This window comes from Helicoverpa armigera, chromosome 31 (genome assembly GCF_030705265.1).
Source record: "Helicoverpa armigera isolate CAAS_96S chromosome 31, ASM3070526v1, whole genome shotgun sequence".
Classification (NCBI taxonomy): Eukaryota; Metazoa; Arthropoda; class Insecta; order Lepidoptera; family Noctuidae; genus Helicoverpa; species Helicoverpa armigera.
The window spans coordinates 717,349-742,602 of record NC_087150.1 but is presented as its reverse complement, the minus strand read 5'-3'; the positions used below and the strand labels follow the sequence as shown (position 1 = coordinate 742,602).

Genomic DNA, 25,254 nt, shown 5'->3' with positions numbered 1-25,254 from the left:
AAAATGCGTCACCCCTGAATCGCAACTTGGTTTTATCCCAGATGTCTTTTAACATGAATCAGGGGACATAATTTTACCATGGCAACTATAAGTAGCACTTGTCAAAAAAAGGTTTCTTTATTCAACTTGCATTATCTGACCAATAAGAGTTACGTACAAAAATTGTTATCACTTATTTGATTGGTTAAAATAATAGTTTTCATTACGCGTTGCTTGACAGTTGACATTATAAAGAAACTAATAGAGTGGCAAAACCGATTGCTAGCTGACGCTTCTTTCTCAATCGATTAGGACTTCTTGTTGTAAAGACTCGACTAAAGGCATTAATCAATAACTTATTCAAGGCATCTCTAGTTGTTTTCTTTCTTCGGTCAACACTGGTCAACACTTAGAGCACTCAGTTGTTGAGCTGAACCGATTTAATATTTTTGGAATTGTTCCAAAATTATAAAAACCGCGTTTGTTTGTGTGCATACTGCAGTTCATATCCTTGTTTATTCTTGATTTTCTTTGTCTTAACGAGTGCGCTTGCGTTGTTTTCATAAAATTCCGATGTGAGTGCATTGACAAGTGATATTCTTTTAAATAGGGTATTTTGTAAAAATGGGTTCTCTAAATCCCGAAAATACATCAAAACAGGATCTGGACGATAGCGGATGCGTTCAGGATGGTAAGTTATACGTAAAACACATATTTTGTAAAAAAAAATTTTAGTAATTGTGAAAAAATGCATTGTTTATTGAGATGGTAAATTAGTATTATAATATGCCTACCTACACTCATATTAAATGTGTACGTGATGGCTGTTTGTTCAATTCTCTTATTGTCATTCCTTGTGTAAAGCAATCCATCCATCTTAGCCTTTTCCCAACTATGTTGGGGTCAGCTTCCAGCCTAATCAATTGCAGATGAGTAGCAGTGTCTTACAAGGAGCGACTGTCCTATCTGACCTCCTCAACCCAGTTGCCTGGGCAACTCAATACAACCTTTATAATATTGTCATAGTCGTAGAAGAGCTACGGTTTTCATATATTAAAAAAAAAATTCACTATACCCATAATGCAACCACATCAAGAGTTGTTGAACTTTAACCTAACGGTTGATCCATAAGCTTCTTCTCGAGTCTTAACATTTTGACGACCTCGATGGCGCAATGGTCACCATGCCGGACTGCCGAACCTGAGGTCCCGGGTTCGATTCCCGGCTCGGTCGACATTTGTGTGATGAGCATGCTTGTTAGCCGTGGTCTGGGTGTTACAATATGTATTTATAAATATGTATAATGTAGTTTATCAGTTGTGTTAGCACCCATAACACAAGTTAATTAATAACTTACCATGGGGCTAACCGACCGTGTGTGAAAAGATGTCCCGACATCATTTTTTCATTGACATAATTTTACTAATAAAATCTATCCATGTGGGAGTCTGAGTAAGTTAAACTGTAGGTCCCGGCTGTCATTGGTTGCCTATAAATCTAACAACCAATGCTACCAAGGGGTATTAGGTTGCTCGGATAACTGGGTTGAGGAGTACTGGTCGGTTGCAGAGTCATCCAAACACTTCTTACCGAGTGAGCTGCAGGTTTAATCACCTAACAAACCCTAAGGGTCCGTTGAAACAGACCGGGTCGGAGAGCATCGGCGCGCATTTTTCTTTTCACACAGACCGGAGCCGATCGGCTGCGCGAGCATTAAAGAGCATGCAAATGGAGCCAAACGTCAAGAAAAAAAAATACACGATCGGAGTCGGTTGGCTCCTCCTATTATTTCACACCGTGCGCCTTCGAGCATTCTTAATGACAAAAGCACATTCAAAAATAAACCTTACTACAAACAATAAGTACTCGATTTTCAACGAGTTAAGAATTTGCTCTTCTCTCCGAGCCGGTCTGTCTGAACGGACCCTAAGGTGCTCCACCCACTGCAACTTCCCGTCGCGTACCGCGCGATGGCTGATTTTACCATCATATGCAAGTATCTTAATTTCGTCGTGGCCTAGTGGGTAAAGAACCAACCTCCCAAGTATGAGTGCATGGTTCGATTCCAGGTCAGGCAAGTACCAATGCAACTTTTCTAAGTTTGTATGTAGGTACTTTTTAAGTATGTCTTGGACACCAATGACTGTGTTTCGGATGGCCTGTTAAACTGTAGGTACCGGCTGTCATTGAACATTCTTAGCAGTCGTTATGGGTAGTCAAAAGCCAGTAAATCTGACACCAGTCTAACCAAGGGGTATTGAGTTGTCCGGGTAACTGGGTTGAGGAGGTCAGATAGGCAGTCGCTTCTTGTAAAGCGCTGGAACTCAACTGAATCCGGTTAGACAAAGCCGACTCCAACATAGTTGGGAAAAAAGGCTCGGAGGATGGTAGTCATTGCGGGTAGTCCGAAGCCACCAGCGCCGCGGTAACTCTATCGACGAATTCCTCCTGATGGCGTCTGACGTTTAATTGCAACAACGACTGCTACTGAGTAGCATTCGGGGACGCCGGCGACACGAGGCTTCCCAGCCACGGGGGGAAATACCGCCAACCTCCCGACTCCGGGCTGCTTTGTGCAAGTGTCTAAAACTCTTCCTATTTCGGCTCGACCCGGGAATCGAACTCGGGTCTTTTGCACAGCAGTCATGCTGTGCAATTACTAGACTGATTAGGCAGTCATACAAACACTGTGTCATTAAGAAGGTACGGCTTATCCGCTCTCGATAAAAACCACGTTTGCTCAAAGCCAGATTTTCTCAGGAAGTTTAACTTTAAATTACAAAAAGTTTGTTTGTCGGTTGCTATTAATAGCAAAAACATACTATTTGAATAGAATAGAATAAACGTTTATTGTCTCCAGTATTACAGCTTGGAGTAGTAATATACACAGAACTATAGTACTGGAAGCAAAAGGTTCATGCGTCAGCTTTATGCTTAGAGGCTTCCCCCAAGAGGGTTGCTAAGCGCTGGTTTTAGGTGCATCGGTCTATAATTCGGTGTCTAAAGCACGCAGCTATATTTATTTCGCCACCGACTTCTAGACCGTTGCACGTAATAGATTTTTTGTTGCCTTTTTGTGTTTTCAAAAATTGTCTCTTAATTTCTTTTGTAAAAACTTTTTTCAACGACGGAGACCCGAACAAACAAAAAAAGAAAAAAAATACAAACATCCGAATTCTCTCGATTTCTCTTTTTTTAAACGGTTTTATTTAGCTTACCCTGTTTGTTTTATTATTTATTCTTGGGTCAAATTTAGTAATTCAAATTTAAGTACCTTGCTGTTGTCAGATTGATCTGAAATTTGGTACACACCTTTAAATCCGATGACAATACAATATAGTAATATCAATAACATTGTAAATCCAAGATGACCGCCGGTACAAAATGGCGGATTACATATTTTTTCCACAACCCCCTCAATATGGGTATCAAATGAAAGGGCAACTCAAGTAGAATACTGTCAGCAACCCCAGCGGGGCCCAACAGGGCCAAGGCCTGCCTGGGCTGCGGGATTGTCCTGGTACATAAAAGGCCTACGACGAAACACAACGGTTTTTAGTCAGTAAGAGTCTGGCACTCCCTCACCGCTGCTGACCCATATATAGAATGAGGAATATTCGGTAGGCATTTTCATTAAATACTAAAAACTAGAAAATAAAAAATCGGTAAAAAACTTTTAAGTTAAACGGTTTTATCTTATGTGCACTGAAAACTAGAAAATAAAAAAAACTGTTACTTACCTATAAACCTACATAGGTGGTCCCGGTCATATTAGACTAAAATAAAAACGTGGGGGCCCTCTGAAATCCTACCTATGGCAAAGCATATCTTTATACTTTGGTAGATCATGAGCTCGGCGTTCGCTGGTGAAGCCGCTACGGCTGATTATTGATTGTCAAAATCTCCAGTTACGATTATAGTAAGTAGAAATCCACACCTATTATACCTCTAGAAGAAAGTATTACAGCAATAGTTAGGTAATGGGCCCCACGTTTTTATTTTAGTCTAATATGACCGGGACCACCTATGTAGGTTTATAGGTAAGTAACAGTTTTTTTTATTTTCTAGTTTTCAGTGCACATAAGATAAAACCGTTTAACTTAAAAGTTTTTTACCGATTTTTTTTGTAGTTTGTTCAATAAAAGCATCAGGTGAAATGGGGGAATATGGACATTTCTATATTTACGATAAATCAATATTGTCTACTCGAGGCCGTGATGCGTCGAGCGGAATTCACGCGCACTACACACAACTTGCACTTTGCGCCGACGTGATGACCCTTGCACGTTGAACTTTTTGGAAGTCATCCTGGCTTGGCTTGGTGGGTCCTCTCAATAATATTGTAAATCAAAATCTAAAATCATCCAAAGTCAAAGTCAAAACGGTTAATTAAAGTAGGCTAATTAGATAAGCCCTTTTTAACGTCAAAATTACACAAACCGGCGTTCTACCTGTTGCCGTTATCGACATTGAACAAAAACGAGCAAAAAAATTAAATTACAACTATACAATACAAAATTGTTTTAAATTATATTCCAAAACAAGATTGTTTTAAATTATATTCCAAAACACACAAAAAAACACTTTGTCCACTTCAGAGCTGCTGTCTGCGTGTATCTGTGAAATAATCAGTTACAGCCTTTTTTACTAAAATATCCTTAATTATGATTATAAAAAGACCTCTCTCTCAATAGTATTATTAAAAGGTACGCAAATTGTAGGAGCAAGTGTACGCCTTGCCTACCGTATAATAATTTCTTTCTCATCTCAATCCATCCAAAGGTTGTCCGGAAGAGATCGCTCTTAGCAACAAGACCGCCCATTATGACCTACTTTAACCAGATCTAAGATCGAAAATATAAAAATTGGTGTACCTAATAGAGTATCTATCTCTCAAGTATGAGTTGGTTCGATTCCAGGGGCTCAATTTTGCTAATTTAATAATGTGTCAGTAAGTAATTTAGTAAGTAGTCGTGGTGGCCTAGTGGGCAAAGAACCAACCTCTCAAATATGAGGGTGCGGGTTCGATTCCAGGTCAGGCAAGTACCAATGCAACTTTTCTAAGTTTGTATGTGCTTTCTAAGTATATCTTAGATGCCAATGGCTGATAAAAAGGTGAAGGAAAACATCTTGAGGAAACCTGGACTATAAAGTCTGAAATCGCCAACCCGCATTGAGCAAGCGTGGTGATTAATGCTCAATCCCTCTCCGTGTGAGAGGAGGCCTGTGCCCAGCAGTGGGACGATAAAACGGCTGTAACAGTAACAGTAATAATGTGTCAATTGGATATCATTTTCTTTAATTTGCTTTAATTTATACCTTGGACGACCCCTTCCTCTCTTTCCTTCGACCTTCCCTTCCACGATGTTTTTGATAAAATCGTCGTGACGTATAAGGAAGTTCAGGAGTTGGCGCTAGATAGGTGTAAATGGAAGGAGCTGCACCGACAAGAGCTGGGCTCTTAAATTAATGGTGATGGATATCATTAGAATCTTAAAAGCAGTTTTAACTTAAGTCTGCATTTTGCTACTAATGAACAGGTTACCCTCAGAAAAAAATACAACTAAATATATCAAGCACTAGCCGCGGTTTCACCCGCGTTCCGTGGGAACTACTGTTCGTACCGGAATAAAATATAGCCTTTGTTAGTTAGGAAGATTGTAGCTTCAAATCGGTTCAGTTTAGTAGTTTCGTTAGTTTTGTAGCAAAAGCAGCCCGTAGTCTGGAAGTTGGCGATTGATTCACCCGTGCATCGGAGAGCACGTTAATGTTGGTCCTGCGCCGGAACTCTCTCCGGTCGTGTCGGATTACCGTCCCATCGGGCTATCAGATTGAAGGAATATGCACTTGTGTCTGCGCAAATGCTCGTGCACTATAATATGTACTGCGCAGCTGGCTGATCTCCTTATATGAGAACAGCTGCCGTGGCCGGAATCGGCCTTGGAAATATCATAGAAGTGCAGATATATCCTAACGAGGTACTTTCTCCCGCAGCGTCGGTGACCGAGAACAGCTACAAGGGCCTGGTGCAACTCCTGGACCTGTCTGATGATGTCCTGCTCTACATCCTCAAGTACTGCTCGCCGATGGACCTCAAGGCTTTGGGATAGTGAGTATTTAACTTGAAACTTTACCGTATCGAAGACCAATAGTGCTGTGTGCTGCATTAGGTTGCAAAAGAACGATGCGGTATGCGTTCAAATCTATGCAAACATTTGGACGCGGTATTTCGAGGTGAGGAGCTGTGTAGTAAGGATTTGACTCCAATCGGGAGGAGGGGGGGTGAACAACGTCGAAAATTTTAGATGTACCCTTTTAATTTTATGAACAAACATGTTTCGAATGCTGGCTATTTTATGTACTTAGTCAAAATTGTCATTGTGTGTAACTGGATTGAGGAAGTAAGTTAGGCAGTCGCTTCTTAAATACTGGTACTCAGCTGCATCCGGTTAGACTGGAAGCCGACCCCAACATAGTCAAAATAATTACCTTGATGCGTTTCAAACCTGCTAATGCTATTGCTATAACGGCGAATTTTTTATTCGATAAATATGTAAAAAAATAAAGCCCAGATTTTCGACTTAGGGTCTCCCCACATTTGTCGACGCGGTAGCTAGGCTCGGACGACACTTCGCAACGTCAGCCGTTTGAATAGCTGATCGGCGATAAGTAGAGTAGTGTGGGAAGACCCTTAGCTGTGCTGTAGCCATGCTGCTCGCGTTTAGACAGGATTTTTTTTCGTTGATTTTTTAGTTATTCCAAAAGTAAAGATTTAATATTATTGAGATTCCAAAACTAGTTACTTGAGCAAACAAGTTGTTTATTTTCTTTTTGCTGTACGATATTTTTCCTCGACCATACGAATATCCTAAAACGTTTGTGAGTGATGGCGTTTCTAGTTTTTCTCGTTCATCGTTGCAACTGCTTATGTAGTGATGTTAAATATAAAATACTAGCTGTTCACCCGCGTCCCGTGGGCACTACTACCCGTACCGGGATAAAATATAAGCCTATATTTCTCGGAAATAGTCGTAAACTCCCGAGATAGTTAGAATTTTTCAAATTGGTTAAGTTTGTTTGTATCCTAAAGGGTCCAAAACTACCGAACCGATTTGAAAACGTAACTGTTAGAACGCCACTTTTTTCCCAAGCAACATAAGCTATATTTTATCCCGATACGGGCAGTTCCCTCATAATCATAACGCGAGTAAAACCACGGGAAAATTAGGTGGGCTATAAATATTTTTTTTGTTCTCTTTATTTTTTTTTACAAGCGATTTAATCTACAGATTATGCCAGGCTTATCATAGCCTAAGAGGAGAGAAATGCTACTACTGCGTCCGTCATAAATTACCAACAAATTCGTAAATATCAAAAAATAATATGTTATTCTTATATTCCAGCACCTGCCCCCGTCTCGGCGCGCTAATATGCGATCGTACTCTCTGGACGCGAGTGGACGCGAGGACGGTTCCCGTCGGGCAGATGCGGCTCCACTGGTTCCTGAAGCACTGCCTCTCTGCCGCCACTACTGAACTGCTGCTCACTGGATACGCTAATAGACATAGCAGGTATGTACTTCTTCTTCGTCAATCGCTTTGTGGGTTTTCTTAAACTTTCACAAAGCAGCCCGTAGTCTGGAAGTTGGTGGTTGATTCACCCGTGCATCGGAGAGCACGTAAATGTCGGTCGTGCGCCTGATCTCTTTCCGGTGGTGTCGGATTGCCGTCCCATCGGGTTATGAGAGTGTACGAATAGGGAGTGCACCTGTGTCTGCGCAAATGCTCGTGCACTATAATATGTCCTGCGCAACTGGCTGATCTCCTTAAGTGAGAACAGCCGCCGTAGCCGAAATCGGCCGTGGACCCCATTATTACTTCTTCTTATCGAGTGACGACCTCGATGGCGCAATGGTCACCATGCCGGACTGCCGAACCTGAGGTCCCGGGTTTGATCGGGGTCGACATTCGTGTGATGAGCATGCTTGTTGGTCGTGGTCTGGGTGTTAAAATATGTATTTATAAGTATGTATGTAGCTATTTGTAGTTTATCAGTTGTGTTAGCACCCATAACACGAGTTAATTAATAACTTACTAGTGGGAAACAGGTGCACTCACTATTCCTTCACTCTCATAGCGCGATGGGACGACAATCCGACACCACCGGAGAGAGATCACAAGCACGACCACTTTGGGCTGCTTTGTGAAAGATTCTTAAAACCTGCAAAACGATTTAAGTACCATATTATTGTTTTGTCATCAGAACTACATACAGCTGTCAATTTTCATGACGCTAAGGTCCTTGGAAGTTAATATTTACATACAGGTCGACCTAATAGAAGCGTGTTATAGTTATCGGCACGAATCTTGAGCTCTGACCTTCACCTGCGCAGAAGTAATTTATTGGGTCCCTTTTGTGGTATGAAGTGAGGCGCGGGGGCGGGCTAAAGCGGTGATTGTCCCGCAGTGCATCGCGTCATAGCCGTCACTCGGGATTGGTTCTTTGCTAATAAATCACTTCTGCGCCGATGTAGGTCAGAGCTCAGGATTCGTGCCGATAACTAGAGTAATATTTTTTTTCTGTTTATAATGATAAATGTTTGTTGTTACAGATGTCTGGGCATACAGGACTTGCATTCGCCCGTAGAGGCAGAATCCGGTGAGTATCTGACCTTACGCTAAACTATACTATAATCCGCGCGGAACAAGTTGGCCGCGCCTTAGGTTAAAACTCATTGATAAATAACAAATTATTACAAGAAAAGTACGCATGTTAGGAATTTATCTGTATTTTTCCCGTATTCCTTAGATTTTTCTGGGTTTTTCGATACACATATAGTAACTAAATCAACATCAATCAATCATAAATATTGGGATTGGCCGTAAAGCAAAGCTGCGCGGATCGATCGATCATAAAGTTAAGCAACTATGCGGTCGGTCCGTGGATGGGTGACCATCTTGTCATAATGAGTTCTTCCGTGTTTCGGAAAGCACAATAAACTGTAGGTCCCGGCTGTCATTTGAACATTTTTGGCAGTCGTTACGGGTAATCAGAAGCCAGTAAGCCTGACAATCAGTCTAGTCAGTTAGCCCGGGTAACTGGGTTGAGGAGATCAGGTAGGCAGTTGCTCCTTGTGGCACACTGGTACTCAGCTGCATCCGGTTAGACTGGAAGCCGCCCCCAACATAGTTGGTAAAGCAAGGCAGATAACAATGACATGACGTGATAATTCTCGTGTAATTTTTGGCTTTTTTAAAAGACCTTTTTAGCCAGCAGTCTTTTTCCAATGAACAGAAACTTTTATTCCCTAGGGGCGGTTCGCGGAACATATATAGAGCATTTTCTACTTCGAATGTGGTACCCGCATCTACCACGGTAAGTTTTCTTGAACGTATTAACAAAAATCTTCAATAACTGTTAACAAGAACTAGCGGAGATGTCATAACGAAAAATGGGCGTGGCAAATGAAAAACATATATTAGTCCGTCTTTTATAACCCTAAAATAATGAACACGTATTTTTTATTTTATTGGACAGACGACCTTATAAAGGTCGCCGTCGACGCTGGATGCAGGTCACCTCCAACAGGTATCTGTGGAGATCTAAGGGGGGGCCTATGTTCAGCAGTGGACGTCCTATGCCTGAGATGATGATGATGATGATTTTTTATTTTCTCTCACAAACAAATAACAACGAAGATACAACACGATTGAATTTTGTGTTACGTCACTTCTAAGTAATTTACATAGACGTGACGTCACGAGCCCCCACTCTCAACCTTTGTTTCGTTATATCTTAGTAAATATTTATGGCCTTACTACAAAAACTTAAACACCTGTTTTACACTTGTCTAAAAAAATTGTGGCTGCAAAATGAACCATATATCAACGTCATAATCTGACATTTTTTTAGACAAGACTTAAACTGACGTTTTAAAGTTTTTGTGGTAAGACGGTTAATGTTTTGTTAAAATTAAAAAATACGTGTCTAATATTTTTGGCCAATCTAAAATGCGGACTTATTAGAATCACAATTTTTTAACTTACTTCCATAGAAAGTAGCGTCAAAATGTGGATGTTCGGGGGACGAGGTACAGTAAACTGCACATCAGTGGTAACTGTCATGCACCTTAACTCAATAGTAATAAGTACGATTCTCCTATAAAACTGTTACCACTGACCTGAAGTTGACTGTACGTTACTAGCTCCGACCTTACACGCCTTCCTTAGAACCCGATTTTTTTTATATAAAACTAGCTTTTGCCCGCGACTTCGTTCGCGTGGAATAGTGACTTGCGGCAGATTTATGGTTTGACCAATAGATGGCGCTATATGTCCGGAATAATTTTATTTTTGTATTTCTTTGCAATAAAAACTATCCTATGTCCTTTCTCAAGTTCCAGACTATGTCTGTACCAAATTTCACTCAAATCAGTCCATTAGTTTAGGCGTGAAGAAAAGACAGACAGACAGAAAGACAGACAGACAGAGTTACTTTCACATTTATAATATTAGTTAGGATTGCCGATCAATCAAGACTCTTTGACAGATTGCTCCAAGGAACCCGAACGTCTCGTTAGTTGTAGTAACTGATCACGCCTACCGTACGTTGCTTGAGCTACAAGAAGGCGCCTGACCTACCTTCCTTATGGCATCTCCGCTATCTTTCCTTGCACTATTTAACTATAACGATGACCGAACCATTTTCAGTTGTCAAATCGCGATTTGACCAATGGGCGGCAAGTATACGGCTGGTTATGGTTTGGTTATCGTTATAGTTATAATTATCGGCACGGATATCGAGCCATGACCTTCAGCTGCGCAGAAGCGATTTATTGGTTTATTGCCATAAGTGTACAGTGCGCAAAGCGATCCCCACTCTTCCGCCGAGAGCTCAATATCCGTGCCGGTAACTATAAATGGTGGAACCCACCCTTATGTTATGTAGCTGAAGAGTTTGTTTGTTTAATCTCAGGAATTACTTTGCCGATTTGAAAAGTAGTTCCCACTGGTTGCGGGTGAAACCGCTGGAGGAAGCTAGTTTCTTATCGAATGCTTTTTAGCATAGAAAAATATAGCTGTTGTTTAGAAAAGTATATGTATGTCTGCCTGCGCCTTTGTAACTCGGAAATGAATGGACTAATTTTCATTGAAAGTTGATGTAGTTATGGTATCTAATTGGTTAAATCCAATTTACTGGTTAAATAGTTATATTATTAATCATAAAAAGTCAGTCCAAATACTTCCAGCTTTTTCAGAGATCAAAGAGACGGACAAATATACATATACTTATAGTTATCGGCACGGATATTGAGCCCTGACCTTCAGCTGCGCATAAGCGATTTATTGGTTTATTGCCTTATGTGTACAGTGCGCAAAGCGATCCCCACTCTTCCGCCGAGAGCTCAATATCCGTGCCGGTAACTATAATATCTATTACGGCGAGATTTCACTAAAATTCTTCGTACACATTTGTTTGCGAACAAAAAATACGCTATGTAAGTCTGACAACCAGTCTTACCTAGGGATATTGAGTTGCCCGGCTAACTGGGTTGAGGAGGTCAGATAGGCAGTCGCTCCTTGTGGCACACTGGTACTCAGCTGCATCCGGTTAGACTGGAAGCCGACCCCAACATAGTTGGGAAAAGGCTAGGTAGATGCTATGATGAGTGCCGCATACAAATGTTTCTTTATAAGAATTCTTTATAAAACGGTTTTAATGGAATCTCGTCTCTATGTTAGTTTTACTCTATTTTAGTATTTCATTGAAATAAATAGACAATATTTCCACCTTTTTTGTGAACAAAATTTCATATATTTCCTTTAAAAAAAAATTTGGGAGTTAAAAAAAATAGTTTTTTTTTTCCTTTTTTTTCATGCGTATGTTAAAATTGAAAAGGAGAGATATTATTTTGGCTAATCTCGCCGAGCAAAGCTACAGGCGATACCAAGCGTAAGTTGATTTTTTTGAAAATTTAAATTTTTCTTTGTTTGTCGAACATTTAAAATGGGGTTCCCTTTTTCTTTGGTGTGAAGTGTTATTAAAGATGGTGGTGAATGGTTTATGTTACTTACTATCACTTTTTACATGTTGAAAAAATTGGCTCATTTTCACATATTTAAGTTCTGGCTAAAAAAAAAACTTCACTTCGAATTAAAGTTATTTTTACTATTTTTTAAACTTAATGTGACAAAAGTCCATAAATTAAAATATCTTTAAAAATAGCTCAATAATTGACCCAATTTTTTCCACATAACTTTAAACCCATATAATTTTTCTTTAACCAGTTTCGCAGTAACACCCCGCTGGCCGGATAAAGAGGAAGCCGAAATCAAAGCTCCTCAAAAAGCATCGGAAGCCACGACTTCCAATTCTGGGGAGTCGTCAACTTCTAACTCGGGCAATGCGAGCAATTCCGGCAATCCAAGCAGCTCGAGTAATCCAAGCAACTCGAGTAATCCGAGCAACTCGAGTAACCCGAGCAATTCGAATAACCCGAGCAATTCGAGTAATCCGAGCAATTCGAGTAATTCGAGCAATTCGGGACCAAAGAAAGATGCGCAGGGTTTTCCGGTTTTCGATGATGATCGAGGTAATTGCAAAGGCCCGCAGTTTACTCTGACGGCTGCTCTGTTGCGGGATCTGAGGAGAAAATGTCCCCACCTCACTTCGCTCGCTTTGGAGTATTTTAATATTGATTGCAAGATGGTAAGTTTTTTTTTTGTATGTTTGTAAGTTTAGTTTCTTCATGTGGTTTAAAGAAACCGGTATACTTATTTCTTATTGCAGCTATCAAATTATTTCCAAAAATGTACCCCTTTTTTCCACTTTAAATGTTCAATATAAAATGCAATATTATTCAATGAAAAATTACGACAGTTTTGTATCCATTCTGATTTGTACTGATCTATATTAGTATAATAAAGAAAAAAAAATTGCTTGTACCCCAAAGGCTCCGAAACTATTGAACCGATTTGAAAAAACCCTTTCAATATTGGAAAGCTAGCTCTTCCCTGGTAACATAAAAAAGAGGATTCCTTTTTATTATATGTATTATTATTGCTGAGCACTAGGTCTCGGGTTCGATTCCCAGGAGGGGCAGAAATCACCTTGTGGGTTGTAGAAACTTTCACAAAGTAGCCCGGAGCCTGAAAGTTGGTGATTGATACACCCGTGCATCGGAGAACACTTAAATGTCGGTCCTGCTTGTGATCTCTCTCCGGTGGTGTCGGATTACCGTCCCATCCTGCTATGAGAGTGAAGGAATAGTGAGTGCACCTGTGTCCAAGCAAAAGCTCGTGCACTATAATATGTTCTGCGCAGCTGACTGATCTCCTTACATAAGAACAGCCGCCGTAGCCGATAATCGGCTAGGAGGACATCATCGTCATTTATTAAAGTAATATAGAGGTCCAATTTCTGAACATTTATCCTACAGACGACTATTCGCCAGTTGCCTCGGAATCTTACGAAGCTATCTCTTCGCGGCACCAGATGTTACAATCTGCCGCTCAACACGTCTTTCTTGGGCAAGGTGCAGGATCACCTGCCACATTTGCAGGTCAGTTTGAGGATTTTTGCGACTTTTTTCTGAATTTGAGGATTTATGTTGTTTACTTTTTAGGGTTCCGTAGCCAAAATGGCAAAAACGGAACCCTTATAGTTTCGTCATGTCCGTCTGTCCGTCTGTCCGTCTGTCCGTCTGTCACAGCCGATTTACTCGGAAACTATAAGTACTACAGTGATGAAATTTGATGGGAATATGTGTTGTATGAACCGCTACAAAAATATGACACTAAATAGTAAAAAAAAGAATTGGGGGTGGGGCCCCCCATACATGTAACTGAGGGATGAAATTTTTTTTTTCGATGTACATACCCGTGTGGGGTATCAATGGAAAGGTCTTTTAAAATGATATAAAGTTTTCTAAAAAACATTTTTCTTAAAGTGAACGGTTTTTGAGATATCAGCTCTCAAAGTCGTAAAAAGTATGTCCCCCCCCCTCTATTTTTATAACTACGGGGTATAAAATTCTAAAAAAAATAGAGGTGATGCATGCTAATTAACTCTTTCAACGATTTTTGGTTTGATCAAAGTATCTCTTATAGTTTTTGAGATAGGTTGATTTAACTGTAATTTACGGAACCCTTCGTGCACGAGTCCGACTCGCACTTGGCCGGTTTTTGAGTCCTCAAATTAGGAAAAAATTTGCGCAGTTGGCAATTTTGATGACTTTTTTTTGAGTTTATTTTTAGGGTTCTGTTAACGTTTTTAAGTACAGTGAAGGGTAATACCTAGGCGGTAGAATGACACCTTACTACTATTCTTCGATGTCCGTTTGTCACCAGGCTGTAACTTATCATAAACAGTTGTTGTAGCCGCTAATGAAAACTGAAATTACTAAATTACTGGAATATACAACTTCACGCTTGAAATACGCCCACAATATCGAGTATTTTACTAACTTAAAAAAATAAAACAAATATTTGAGGAGCCTCCCTCAAATATTTGTTTTATTGTTTTTTATTATTTTATGTCCATACAACAAATATATTTATCTTCTTGAATAATGTGCAGAACCATTCGTGTGCGAGTCTTATTCGCATTTGGCCGCTGTTTTCTTGTTATATACTCGTACTTCCTTTTAGAGGCGTTTTTCATCTACTATTCATACATGTATTTAAAAGGAAACTTAAAGATTTCCTTATTCAAAAAGCGTATTACTCTGTAAAAGAGTTTCTCGAAGAAAAATAATAATATAATGAGAAATGAATGTAATGTAAATAATGTGATATGTTCAGCTAGATTATAAGACTAGAAATTAAGATATATATACATATACATATATAGTATGATCTCACTAAATTTAGTTCTGTAATAGTTATTAGTTTTATTTATAAGTAGTAACATAGGAATATAATGTTAATGTATATATGTTAATAAATTGCAATGCCTTAACGGGCAACTAAGTTCTAAGTACGTACCTAGTTATAAGATCCTTTTATGCCACTTAGTTTGCAATAAAGAATTTGAATGTTATTTTTCTTCCTTCCACAGTACCTAGACGTATCAGAGTGCGAATGGTTTGAACCAGCCTCTTTGATGCCACTCAGCAAGTTGCCGGCCCTAGAACAACTGTACATGCGCGACTGTAAGCGGCTGACGGAATGCGTGGCTTATGCTTCGCTCGCCACTAGATACGGCTTCCGGCACCTGAGGGTAAGTCACTTGTACAATGACTAATAGCAAGTTGTCCCTGGAACAACTGTACATGCGCGACTGTAAGCGGCTGACGGAATGCGTGGCTTATGCTTCGCTCGCCACTAGATACGGCTTCCGGCACCTGAGGGTAAGTCACTTGTACAATGACTAATAGCAAGTTGTCCCTGGAACAACTGTACATGCGCGACTGTAAGCGGCTGACGGAATGCGTGGCTTATGCTTCGCTCGCCACTAGATACGGCTTCCGGCACCTGAGGGTAAGTCACTTGTACAATGACTAATAGCAAGTTGTCCCTGGAACAACTGTACATGCGCGACTGTAAGCGGCTGACGGAATGCGTGGCTTATGCTTCGCTCGCCACTAGATACGGCTTCCGGCACCTGAGGGTAAGTCACTTGTACAATGACTAATAGCAAGTTGTCCCTGGAACAAGTGTACATGCGCGACTGTAAGCGGCTGACGGAATGCGTGGCTTATGCTTCGCTCGCCACTAGATACGGCTTCAGGCAACTGAAGGTTTGTAAAATATATACGACTTTATCTTATGGTTTAGAATAAAATAAACGAATGTGTTGCTTTTGAAAATAAAGTTTTATTGTGTTAATTTACACACAGAATTACAGAAGGGAGTTCGTGAGATAAAACATCCACTCTGTTCTACTGATTTTCTCGTACAAAAAAGGATAAGCATCAATCTTCTCTTGCTCAAGGATTTCATACTTGAAGTTTCACCTTTAGTCAAAAATATCCAAGAGTTTGAAAAGTTATATACCTACATAGATAATTGTCATGTCTTTCATTGTTTGTAATGCTGTTGGTGTGCCAATAAATAAATGCAAAAAATACATTCCTGACCTACTATCGCTCCCACACACTCGTACTCAAGACTTCAGAAGCCAATGCTTTCAGCAGAATAAGACAATCATCACCTTTCACTCTTCACCAGATCATAGACGTCCGCGGTTCTCCCCTCGCGGACTCGGAGATATCGGCGCTGGGCTGGTTGCCTGTCCTCGAGGAGTTGTACTGCGCGCCGCCCGACGACAAGCACGCCACGCCCGAACACACGCACTCGTGGAGCGACACCACTGCACCGCACCACGACCTCGACACCTGGGAGATTGAGGTATGTGCTGATGACTGACTGTGGTATAATGACTGACAGTGGCAAAGTGACTGACAATGTTAAACTGACTGACAGTGGCAAATTAACTGACATTGTGATAGTGACTGACAGTGGCAAACTGACGGACAGTGAGAAACTGACGGACAGTGAGAAACTGACGGACAGTGGCAAAGTGACTGACGGACAATGGCAAATTAACTGACATTGCAATAGTGACTGACAGTGGCAAACTGACGGACAGTGAGAAACTGACGGACAGTGGCAAAGTGACTGACGGACAGTGGCAAAGTGACTGATGGACATTGGCAAAATGACGGACAGTGGGAAACTGACTGACAATGTTAAACTGACGGACAGTGGCAAAGTGACTGATGGAAAGTGGCAACATGACTGACGGACAGTGGCAAAATGGCTGACGGATAGTGGCAAAATGACTGACAGTATTAAACTGATTGACAATATCAAACTGATTGGAAATATCACACTGAGGGATCTGAATTTGTCAATCTTACTATCATATCATCCAAACTGACTGACATTGGCAGTATCTGACACTGCCAATCTGACTGATAGTGGCCAACTTATTGTCATTTTTTAACTAGTTGACATCATCAAAATAATCCCAAAAAATATTCAGGTCTGTATGTGGAGCTGATTATCTAGAGTTCTAGACAGTCGTGTTCCTTTATTTAAAAAGTATGATATTCTACCGCTACCATGCCTATATGTTTATGAAATATGTGTGTTTGTTTATGAAAATCAATACTTATTTGAAATTTCCTGTAAGATCAATAGAAATAAAGATAAACTTAATATACCTAAACAACGCACAGCAATGTTCAGTAAAAATTCATATTGCATAGCTATTCGAATTTATAACAAATTAGTACATCATTATTTAAAAAATGAAACATTGAAGTTATATAAAAAACAATTATTTGCCATGCTTATTGATAAATGTTACTAGTGTAAATGATTATTAAATGATTCAATGTAAAATGATAATGTTTTTCCTGCAATTTATTTGCTTTCATACTATATAATTTTGATTGATTATATTGATTTTGTTAGTTTATAAGTTTAAGGCACTGAATGCCGAAATTGGCTTGACCCAAACAATTTTTTGGCCATATCCATACAGTTTTTGACGGCAAAAAAAATATATATTAATCTTGAACATATTTCTGAGAACCCTGTTGATTTCAAAACACGTTCTCGAAAAGTTTTCTCGATACAAAAAAGTTGTAAACTTACCTCTTAAAATGATATTTCAACAACAATATCTGTATTACTTATCAACGTACATTATTAACGAGTCCATATGTAAATACAGAACTTGGTTAATTTTTATTTTTGACTAGCTGCTCCCGCGAACTTCATATCGTTCAAACCTTCCCTAGACCTAGACAAACATTTTAAAACCAAAATCAGCGCAATCGGCCCAGCCGTTCTTGAGTTTTAATCAGACTAACGAACAACAATTCATTTTTTCAACTCATTTTAAAGCTATTAATTTATATGTAAGTTATGAACGTTACGAACGTCGCGTCTACAGGTACGATACGTAAATACGTACGAGAGAGAAAGAGAGTGTTATGGGTGCATTCAGCCTCTTAACATTTGTACACCAGTAATGGTAGAATACAAGAGGACTATACTATCTAATACCTCAATGTACTTTATTCATATATAAACGAATATGAATTTCACCTCCCACAGGCACCGGACTACTACAGAGTGAAGACACCGGAACCGGAAGCGACGGACGAGGATGACGAACAGAATTACGAACCGGAACCGCTCGACCCGCCGCCGGAGCGCCCCGGAGACATACTCATGGGGAACCCGTGGTGGTCGCATGAGAGACGGTAAGTTATAATCATCGGCAGGGATATTGAGCCCTGACCTTCTCCTGCGCAGAAGCGATTTATTGGTTTATTGCCTTATGTGTACAGTGCGCAAAGCGATCCCCACTCTTCCGCCGAGAGCTCAATATCCGTGCCGATAACTATACTCTTTTTCTTATCGAGTGAGCTGCAGGTTTAATCACCTATAGTATACCCCATTCGCGGAGCCATGAGCCAAAAAGTAGACAAACCATAAAAAAGGTTCTTTATAAGTCACGATTGAAGTAGTGAACATATTTTATAAGAATAACTACGGGAGTAATTTTTGGGGGCTGTCTTTTATTTTTTATGTTCGAAAATTCCTCGTTTATCAGCCTAATTTGCGTTTTTGAGTTTAATTTTGAACAGTTCACCCGCTTAGCTTATGTTACTTGGGGGTAGCTTTTGAGTTTTACCATTGCAAACAATAAACAAAAGTACAATTTTTTTCCTCTTTATAATGTTTACATAGATGTCACTTGGGGACAGTGTAACTTCCCAACAGTGAAATATTTTCTCAAATCGGTTCCTTTTCGGTTTAATACAAATAAAATATTTGTTCCTATTTATAAGAAAATGTTTTTTTGTTTTTCTACACAGTATCATCGTCATCCAGCCCAATCGTCAGGCGGAAGACAATCGTCAGAACGCGGACGTTGCACCCGAGCGGGCCCCCATACCCGCTCAGATTGCACCCGTCATTCAACAGGTGCCCGTCGCCCAGCGCGTCGGCCAGGCCGCTCAGAGAGCCGTTGCTCAAGGGGCCCCTCGTCCTCTTCCTCAACCTATTCCTCAAGAGGGCTTAGCTGCACAAGGCCCCGCTCCATTCGTACTCGGAGATGTACATATTGTACCCATACCGCGCCCAGTGCCGCCTGTCGAGCCCGCAGCGCAGTTTCACGCACATCGCGTCGATCCGGAATTAGCGCGAGCGTTCGATGCCACGCTTGATGAGTATGGAGCCATGGCTGTAGAACAGGGGCTTATTCGACCGGGCCCCGCGAACCCACAGCCGGGCCCCGCGAACCCACAGCCGGGCCCCGCAAACCCGCAACCAGGCCCCGCGAACGCACAAGGGGGTGCCGAACAGCCAGGCCCCGCGAACCCGCAAGCGGGTGCGGAAGAAGCAGGCCCCTCCAAACGCCGCGCCAACCCCGAAGACCCCCTCGATTTGGCTAAAAGGCGCCGTCTAGACGACGACGACGATGATGATGACGAAGAAATGCCGGCGCAACGCGTACAATGCGTCATAAGCGCTGAACAATGCCCCCGTTTGAGGGACAGGGGGATGGTCACCGATCCCCCGATCATCCCTGTCTTAGGAAACAGGGCCCGCGTGCAAATTCGTCACAACAATCCTTTTATGCACGTTGATTTGGAGACTCAGCGGCAATCAACGATTCATATAGGCAACCACATTGGGTACCACCTCATCAGTGATTCAGCCATCCTCCGGTTCGGCCGCGCAGAGAATGATAATATCAACTACGTGCATATAGGCCGGAATGGCATCCACGATGGAGTTGAACCGGGTATGCGCCCCGACCGGTCCAATTTGAGGATTCTATCTGTGACCGGGTACAGAAGTGTGACGGACCGCAGTTTGCAGCATCTGGCTACGGCAGCCCCGAACTTGGTCTCTGTAGATTTTACAGACACGAGTGTCAGTTCTGAGGGCGTGGCGGTATTTAAGGCTCACCGACCAAATTGCGAAGTTATTTTTAACGAGTGGGGTAGGATATATAAATAGGAGTACAGTCGCTGGTTCTGCTACATGCGTGATATACCGTATTATATCGAAAGAAAAAGAATTAGTGATTATATATAGGTTTTCGTGGTTCGTGATTTCTTTTTTTGGGTTGTTATGGATCTCTATGGTTTATATCGAATATACATTATTCGGTTGTTTAAATAGTGTGAAATTCGACCGAATATAATATATTAAAATTATTTTATAACTCGAATTATAAAAAGTTCTGATTACGTTTTGTAATACCGAACACAATTTGTATGTTCATTTAATTTAAGTTAGTGGAAATACCGGTATTTTTTTATAAACATACCGGTTTTTCCAACCTCTTTTTTTCTCTGGATATAATACATGTCTAGGATATGAAAGTAGTAGACCAGCGCCTGTTACTACAACTTCCTGCAATCGGGAACATTTGTGTAATGATGATAACTATGATAAGCGGTACAGAACTGCGAAGTTTCAAATACTATTCAGCAGTTTTGCGTGAATGAATACCAAACATTCATTCTTATAGATGTTCAAGTTCTTAATATTAAGACTTTGGTGGATAACATAAATATAATATTTAAATAGTAAGGAAATATTTGCTTAACGAATTCTAGATTCGATAGCCTTAATTTGCAATATTTAATGAAAATATCATATACTATTGTTTGCATACTACAGTTTTTCGAAAAATAATTGTAAATAATATGCAGTATAAGGTCTTATAGGAAGTTAATATTGTAGAGCCCTATTTACAAAGTTAAAAATTAAGTTACTTTTTGACTGCATGAAAACAATTGAGATCTAAGGGCGTCTGCACTTTCTGCTGCCGTGTCGATCCAAAACGGTTTCATGTAAATACATACAAACCAATAGGCAGTTGGCATTCAAAATACGTAGTGAAAATGTTTCAAAATTATCGAAAAACATATGTTTATTTTCTCGCACAAATATCTTTTAGTTTTTAAATACAGCTTCGTATATATCATAGTTTAAAAATACTTTAAAAAGGGTAACTAATATATGTAATTTCTAAATTTATGTCTATTTAAAGAATTTAGATATAATATATAGCAAATATTTAAAATATATAAACGTAGATTTTAGCTAAGTAAGTTAGGTTGGAATTTCAAGTAAATTTACATGTGAAATCTTGTGGTTTCACTCTCGAATTGAAATAATTAAAAAACGCGAATACTTAGGTACTATATAAAATGGTGTCAAAAGTCAGCAATAAATATTGCAAGCATTACATGGAGAACAAAATGACTAGCGGAGATGTCATAACGCAAAATCTCCTAAGAAAGTAACGACAACATGCGGGGCGAGGGGGACGAGGAACGTTACTAGCTCCGCCCTTACACGTACTCATGATTTTCTAAATAAAATCACCAATCAATCAAGACTCTTTGACAGATTGCTCCAAGGAACCCGAACGTCTCGTTAGGTCTAGTAACTGATCACGCCTACTGTACGTTGCTTGACCTACAAGAAGGCGCGTGACCTACCTTCCTTATGGCATCTCCGCTATCTTTCCTTAATATAAAAAAAATAGCAGTTTATAATTTCTATAAGATTGGAGTTTGACATTAGCTACATATAAATTATGTTAAATGTCAATCTCTTATCGAAAAACCATTCATAGATGGGTTATAGAAATTCACAGTTAGATAGAAACAGTGTACAGTTTTTAGACTTATAAAAACTGATTTCTGTTTTTTTTTCCTAAATTATATAAATATTTTTTTTGTTCAATTTTTGATGATTGTATAAAGTGAGCAGTGTTGCCATCATGTGATTTTGCTTTATGAATTAAAAAAAAAGAATTATGTTAAATATTTTGGTTTAAATAAATTTATATTATATAGTTTTAAAGAAATACACAAATGAAAACCGCCAGTGAAAGTAGTATAATTGTGTAACTATTAAAAACGTCTGTGTATTTAAGTTTATAAATCTATATATAGTGTGTATTTCAATTAAAATTGGTAAAAAAGACTGTTTAAAAATATATGTATTATCCCGACTTCACTCTTGTGAGATGCTTCCGAAACTACGTAAGTAACTTGTAAAAGGTCCGGTTGTTCGTACGTTACGGTAAAGTTAAAGTTAAAATTTGACCGATGTCAGTTTTGACCACGGTTAATTTGACCTTTTTATAATGAAATTTTAACGTTCGTTAAACTAACTGGTACTTCAACAACGCTTTTTGAATTTAAACCCTGTTAATTTTACTGTAACTAGAATTTAACCCTAACCTTGACGTAACTGAGCTTTGAACAACCGGGCCTAGGCGACTTACGGAGTTTTACAGAGCTAAGCTGCAAGCGTGAGGCCGGCTTTAAGAAAACTGAAATGTCGGTTTTCGTGGAAAAGAGGTATGTGGCTCTGGGTAATTATTTGGCAGATATCCGAATATATAGATATGGCTAGAATTCTAGAACTGTGTCATGTTTGACAAAAAAAATGGTAAAAATGATCGTCGAAAGTTCTAGAATAAAGCCCAAAGAGTAATCTTAGTATTGCCATGTTATTTATTGATTTATCTTTAGTTATAGGTTTTTTTTCTCTGATTTTCTCGGATCTCGTTTAAGTAAATTATTAGGTTAAGGTATTGAAACTTTTACCCGACTTTACAGTTGTAAGTTGTTGCCGTGAAAATTACGTAAGTAATTTCCTTGAGAAGTTCTAAAAAAGTACTGTAAGCGACATAGGTACTACTTGCTTTCTACTTACTGTAATCATCGGCACGAATCTTGAGCGCTGACCTTCACCTGCGTCGAAGTAATTCATGGGTCCTTTTTGTGGTATGAAGTGAGGCGCGGGGGCGGGCTAAAGCGGTGATTGTCCCGCAGCGCATCGCGTCATAGCCGTCACTCGGGATTGGTTCTTTGCTAATAAATCACTTCTGCGCAGGTGAAGGTCAGCGCTCAAGATTCTTGCCGATGATTCTACTTACGTGAGCGACTTATAAGTGTAGAGGCGGTATTTAGATATGTAATTTAATGTGATTGTATGAGGCGCTACAGTTTATATTGGAGTGTGAAACACGGCAAAATTTATCGTAAGTTCAATAATAGACTTAAAATTAATAAAACAATTTGATTTGAACGCCATCTGACGACCATTGTCATATGTATTTTTTGTTTGTCTTATGAGGTTATTATTGAGCGTGCGATAGGAATAAATGATAGGATGTAACATCTCTTGGTAGAAAAATATCAAAGGTTTTAGTCCAAGTGTGAAAAACGACAAAAATATGTATTTTGATATTTTAATTTGAACTTCACTTTGTCTTACTGGTAGAATTTTTATTTTTGCAAAATAAAGTTTTTCACACATGTACCATGCTAAAAAATGTATGTGTTTCGAAATGCACGATAACTGTAGGTCCCGGCTGTCATTTGAACATCTTTGGCAGTCGTTACGGGTAGTCAAAAGACAAAAAGATTAATTTTTGTCACATTTGGACTAAAATATTTGAATAGCTGATAATATCAGGTGGGATTTTGTAGCTAAGAAGAAAGTTTGTAAATATGTTCTTTCGTAAGTCATAGAGGCGATGTCTCTTGTATTAAAATATAAAAATAGTTATGTATAATCTATATAAAGCATGTGTGAAACGCTGCAATCGACTGTAGCAAGTAATTTGTAAGGAAACCACAAAATGGTCTTGGGTAACTCTGTTTACAAGGAATTTATCAAATACATATCATATGGGGTGACTGCTAACTAGTGATAGACACTTGAACATGTGATGTTTGATGTTGGCTGTCATAAAACATCTTTGACAGTCGTTACGGGTAGTCACAAGCCAGTAAGTCTGACACCAGTCTTATCAACGGGTTTGACCAGGTAACTGGGTTGAGGAGGTCAGATAGCCAGTCGCTTCTTGTAAAGTACTGGTACTCAGCTGCAACCGGTTAGACTAGAAGCCGACCCTAACATAGTTGGGAAAAAGGCTGGGCAGATGATGATTAATTAATCACAGCTGTCTGAAAATTCCGGCAAAGTTCAAAGTTTTAATCAGCCTTAAAATAAAGGGGTATATAAAAAAGGTGTGTGGTTCGAGATCGGTCACTAATTACCAGTCATCCTATATGTATGGGAAACATTGTCTCATTGCAAAATGCTTTTACATAATATTATGTAGCTCTGAATAATTGTCTTATTCCATTTGTCAATATCATTATATACCACTTGAGTAGGCACTTCACTATAGGTAAACAAACTTGATACATCTTTTTATTAAAAAATTCGGCTTCAATATAAAATTTGGGTAAAAAGTAATGTAAATACAATTGTAAAAATAACTTTTACAATTGAATCGTTATTTTAAGCATAAGTTTATTTGTTTAAATTTGTATTTGTATTGTATCAAAATTGTTTACCTTTAGTGCCTTCTCAAAGTATATATGTTTACTTTGTACAATTCTGATATGATATTTATCTAGATGATAATTGTATCTCACTAGAAACTGGTAAATTAAGCCTAGATTATTTGGTTTTGTGTCAATATAAAAATTTTGTAACATCAAGGGTATTTGAACATTTTTGCTCGACTGCGCAAAGGAGAGTCATGTGTCTATTGCCAGAGGTTCACAATGCCATTATGTGATCTATGGTAGGTTACATTCGTCGAGATTTTCAAAATAGTGGAGGTCTATCATAATTTCTAGTCTGACAACCAGTCTTACCAAGGAATATCAGGCTGCCCATGTAACTGGGTTGAGGAGATCAGATTAGTCGCTCCTTGTGGCACACTGGTACTCAGCTGCATCCGGTTAGACTGGAAGCCGACCCCAACATAGTTGGGAAAAGAATAGGCGGATGAGAAATTTTCTAGATTTTTGTATTGACACTGAACTAATTAAAAATAGTCCGTTTTAGACGCTGGAGCGTCTTATTACAAGTTTTCAATGTATTTTTGAATTCTGGGTGTACCTATAAATAAGAATAAACGAAGTCTTGAAAATAAAATGTTCGTTCTTATTTCACTTTTTTAGTTAATAATGAAAAAAACTTCAAGTCCGAATTTGATATTATTGATCTGAGATCCGAATCTAGAATAATCACAAATATTCAAAAATATTTCATTTAGAAAGACAAAATGACGAAAATGGATAATTCTGTTGGTTAAAATTGGCGTAATATTCAAGAGGATGAAACGTCATAATTCTAATTTCGACTGAAGGCAAAACAGCTTAGGTATAGATATGGTACCTATATATCGAATATTGGGAACGGCCGTTACTGAAAAGCAGTTATTTCAATTTAGCATACTTTTACCTACTCAGATGTT

The 25,254-nt window shown here is 39.3% G+C and overlaps 1 protein-coding gene across 1 annotated transcript; it reads left to right on the top strand.

The window, feature by feature from the left end:
• Positions 1-270: 270 nt before the first annotated feature.
• On the top strand, positions 271-24,490 carry LOC110380267 (uncharacterized). Its single transcript, XM_049840138.2, has 12 exons — positions 271-670; positions 5,974-6,088; positions 7,383-7,550; positions 8,591-8,637; positions 9,291-9,354; positions 11,878-11,931; positions 12,267-12,687; positions 13,418-13,540; positions 15,037-15,198; positions 16,149-16,328; positions 18,048-18,196; positions 18,815-24,490. Exons 1-12 carry the CDS (start codon positions 604-606, stop codon positions 19,962-19,964), a joined length of 2,700 nt encoding a protein of 899 aa, XP_049696095.2. The 5' UTR covers positions 271-603; the 3' UTR covers positions 19,965-24,490.
• Positions 24,491-25,254: the final 764 nt, after the last annotated feature.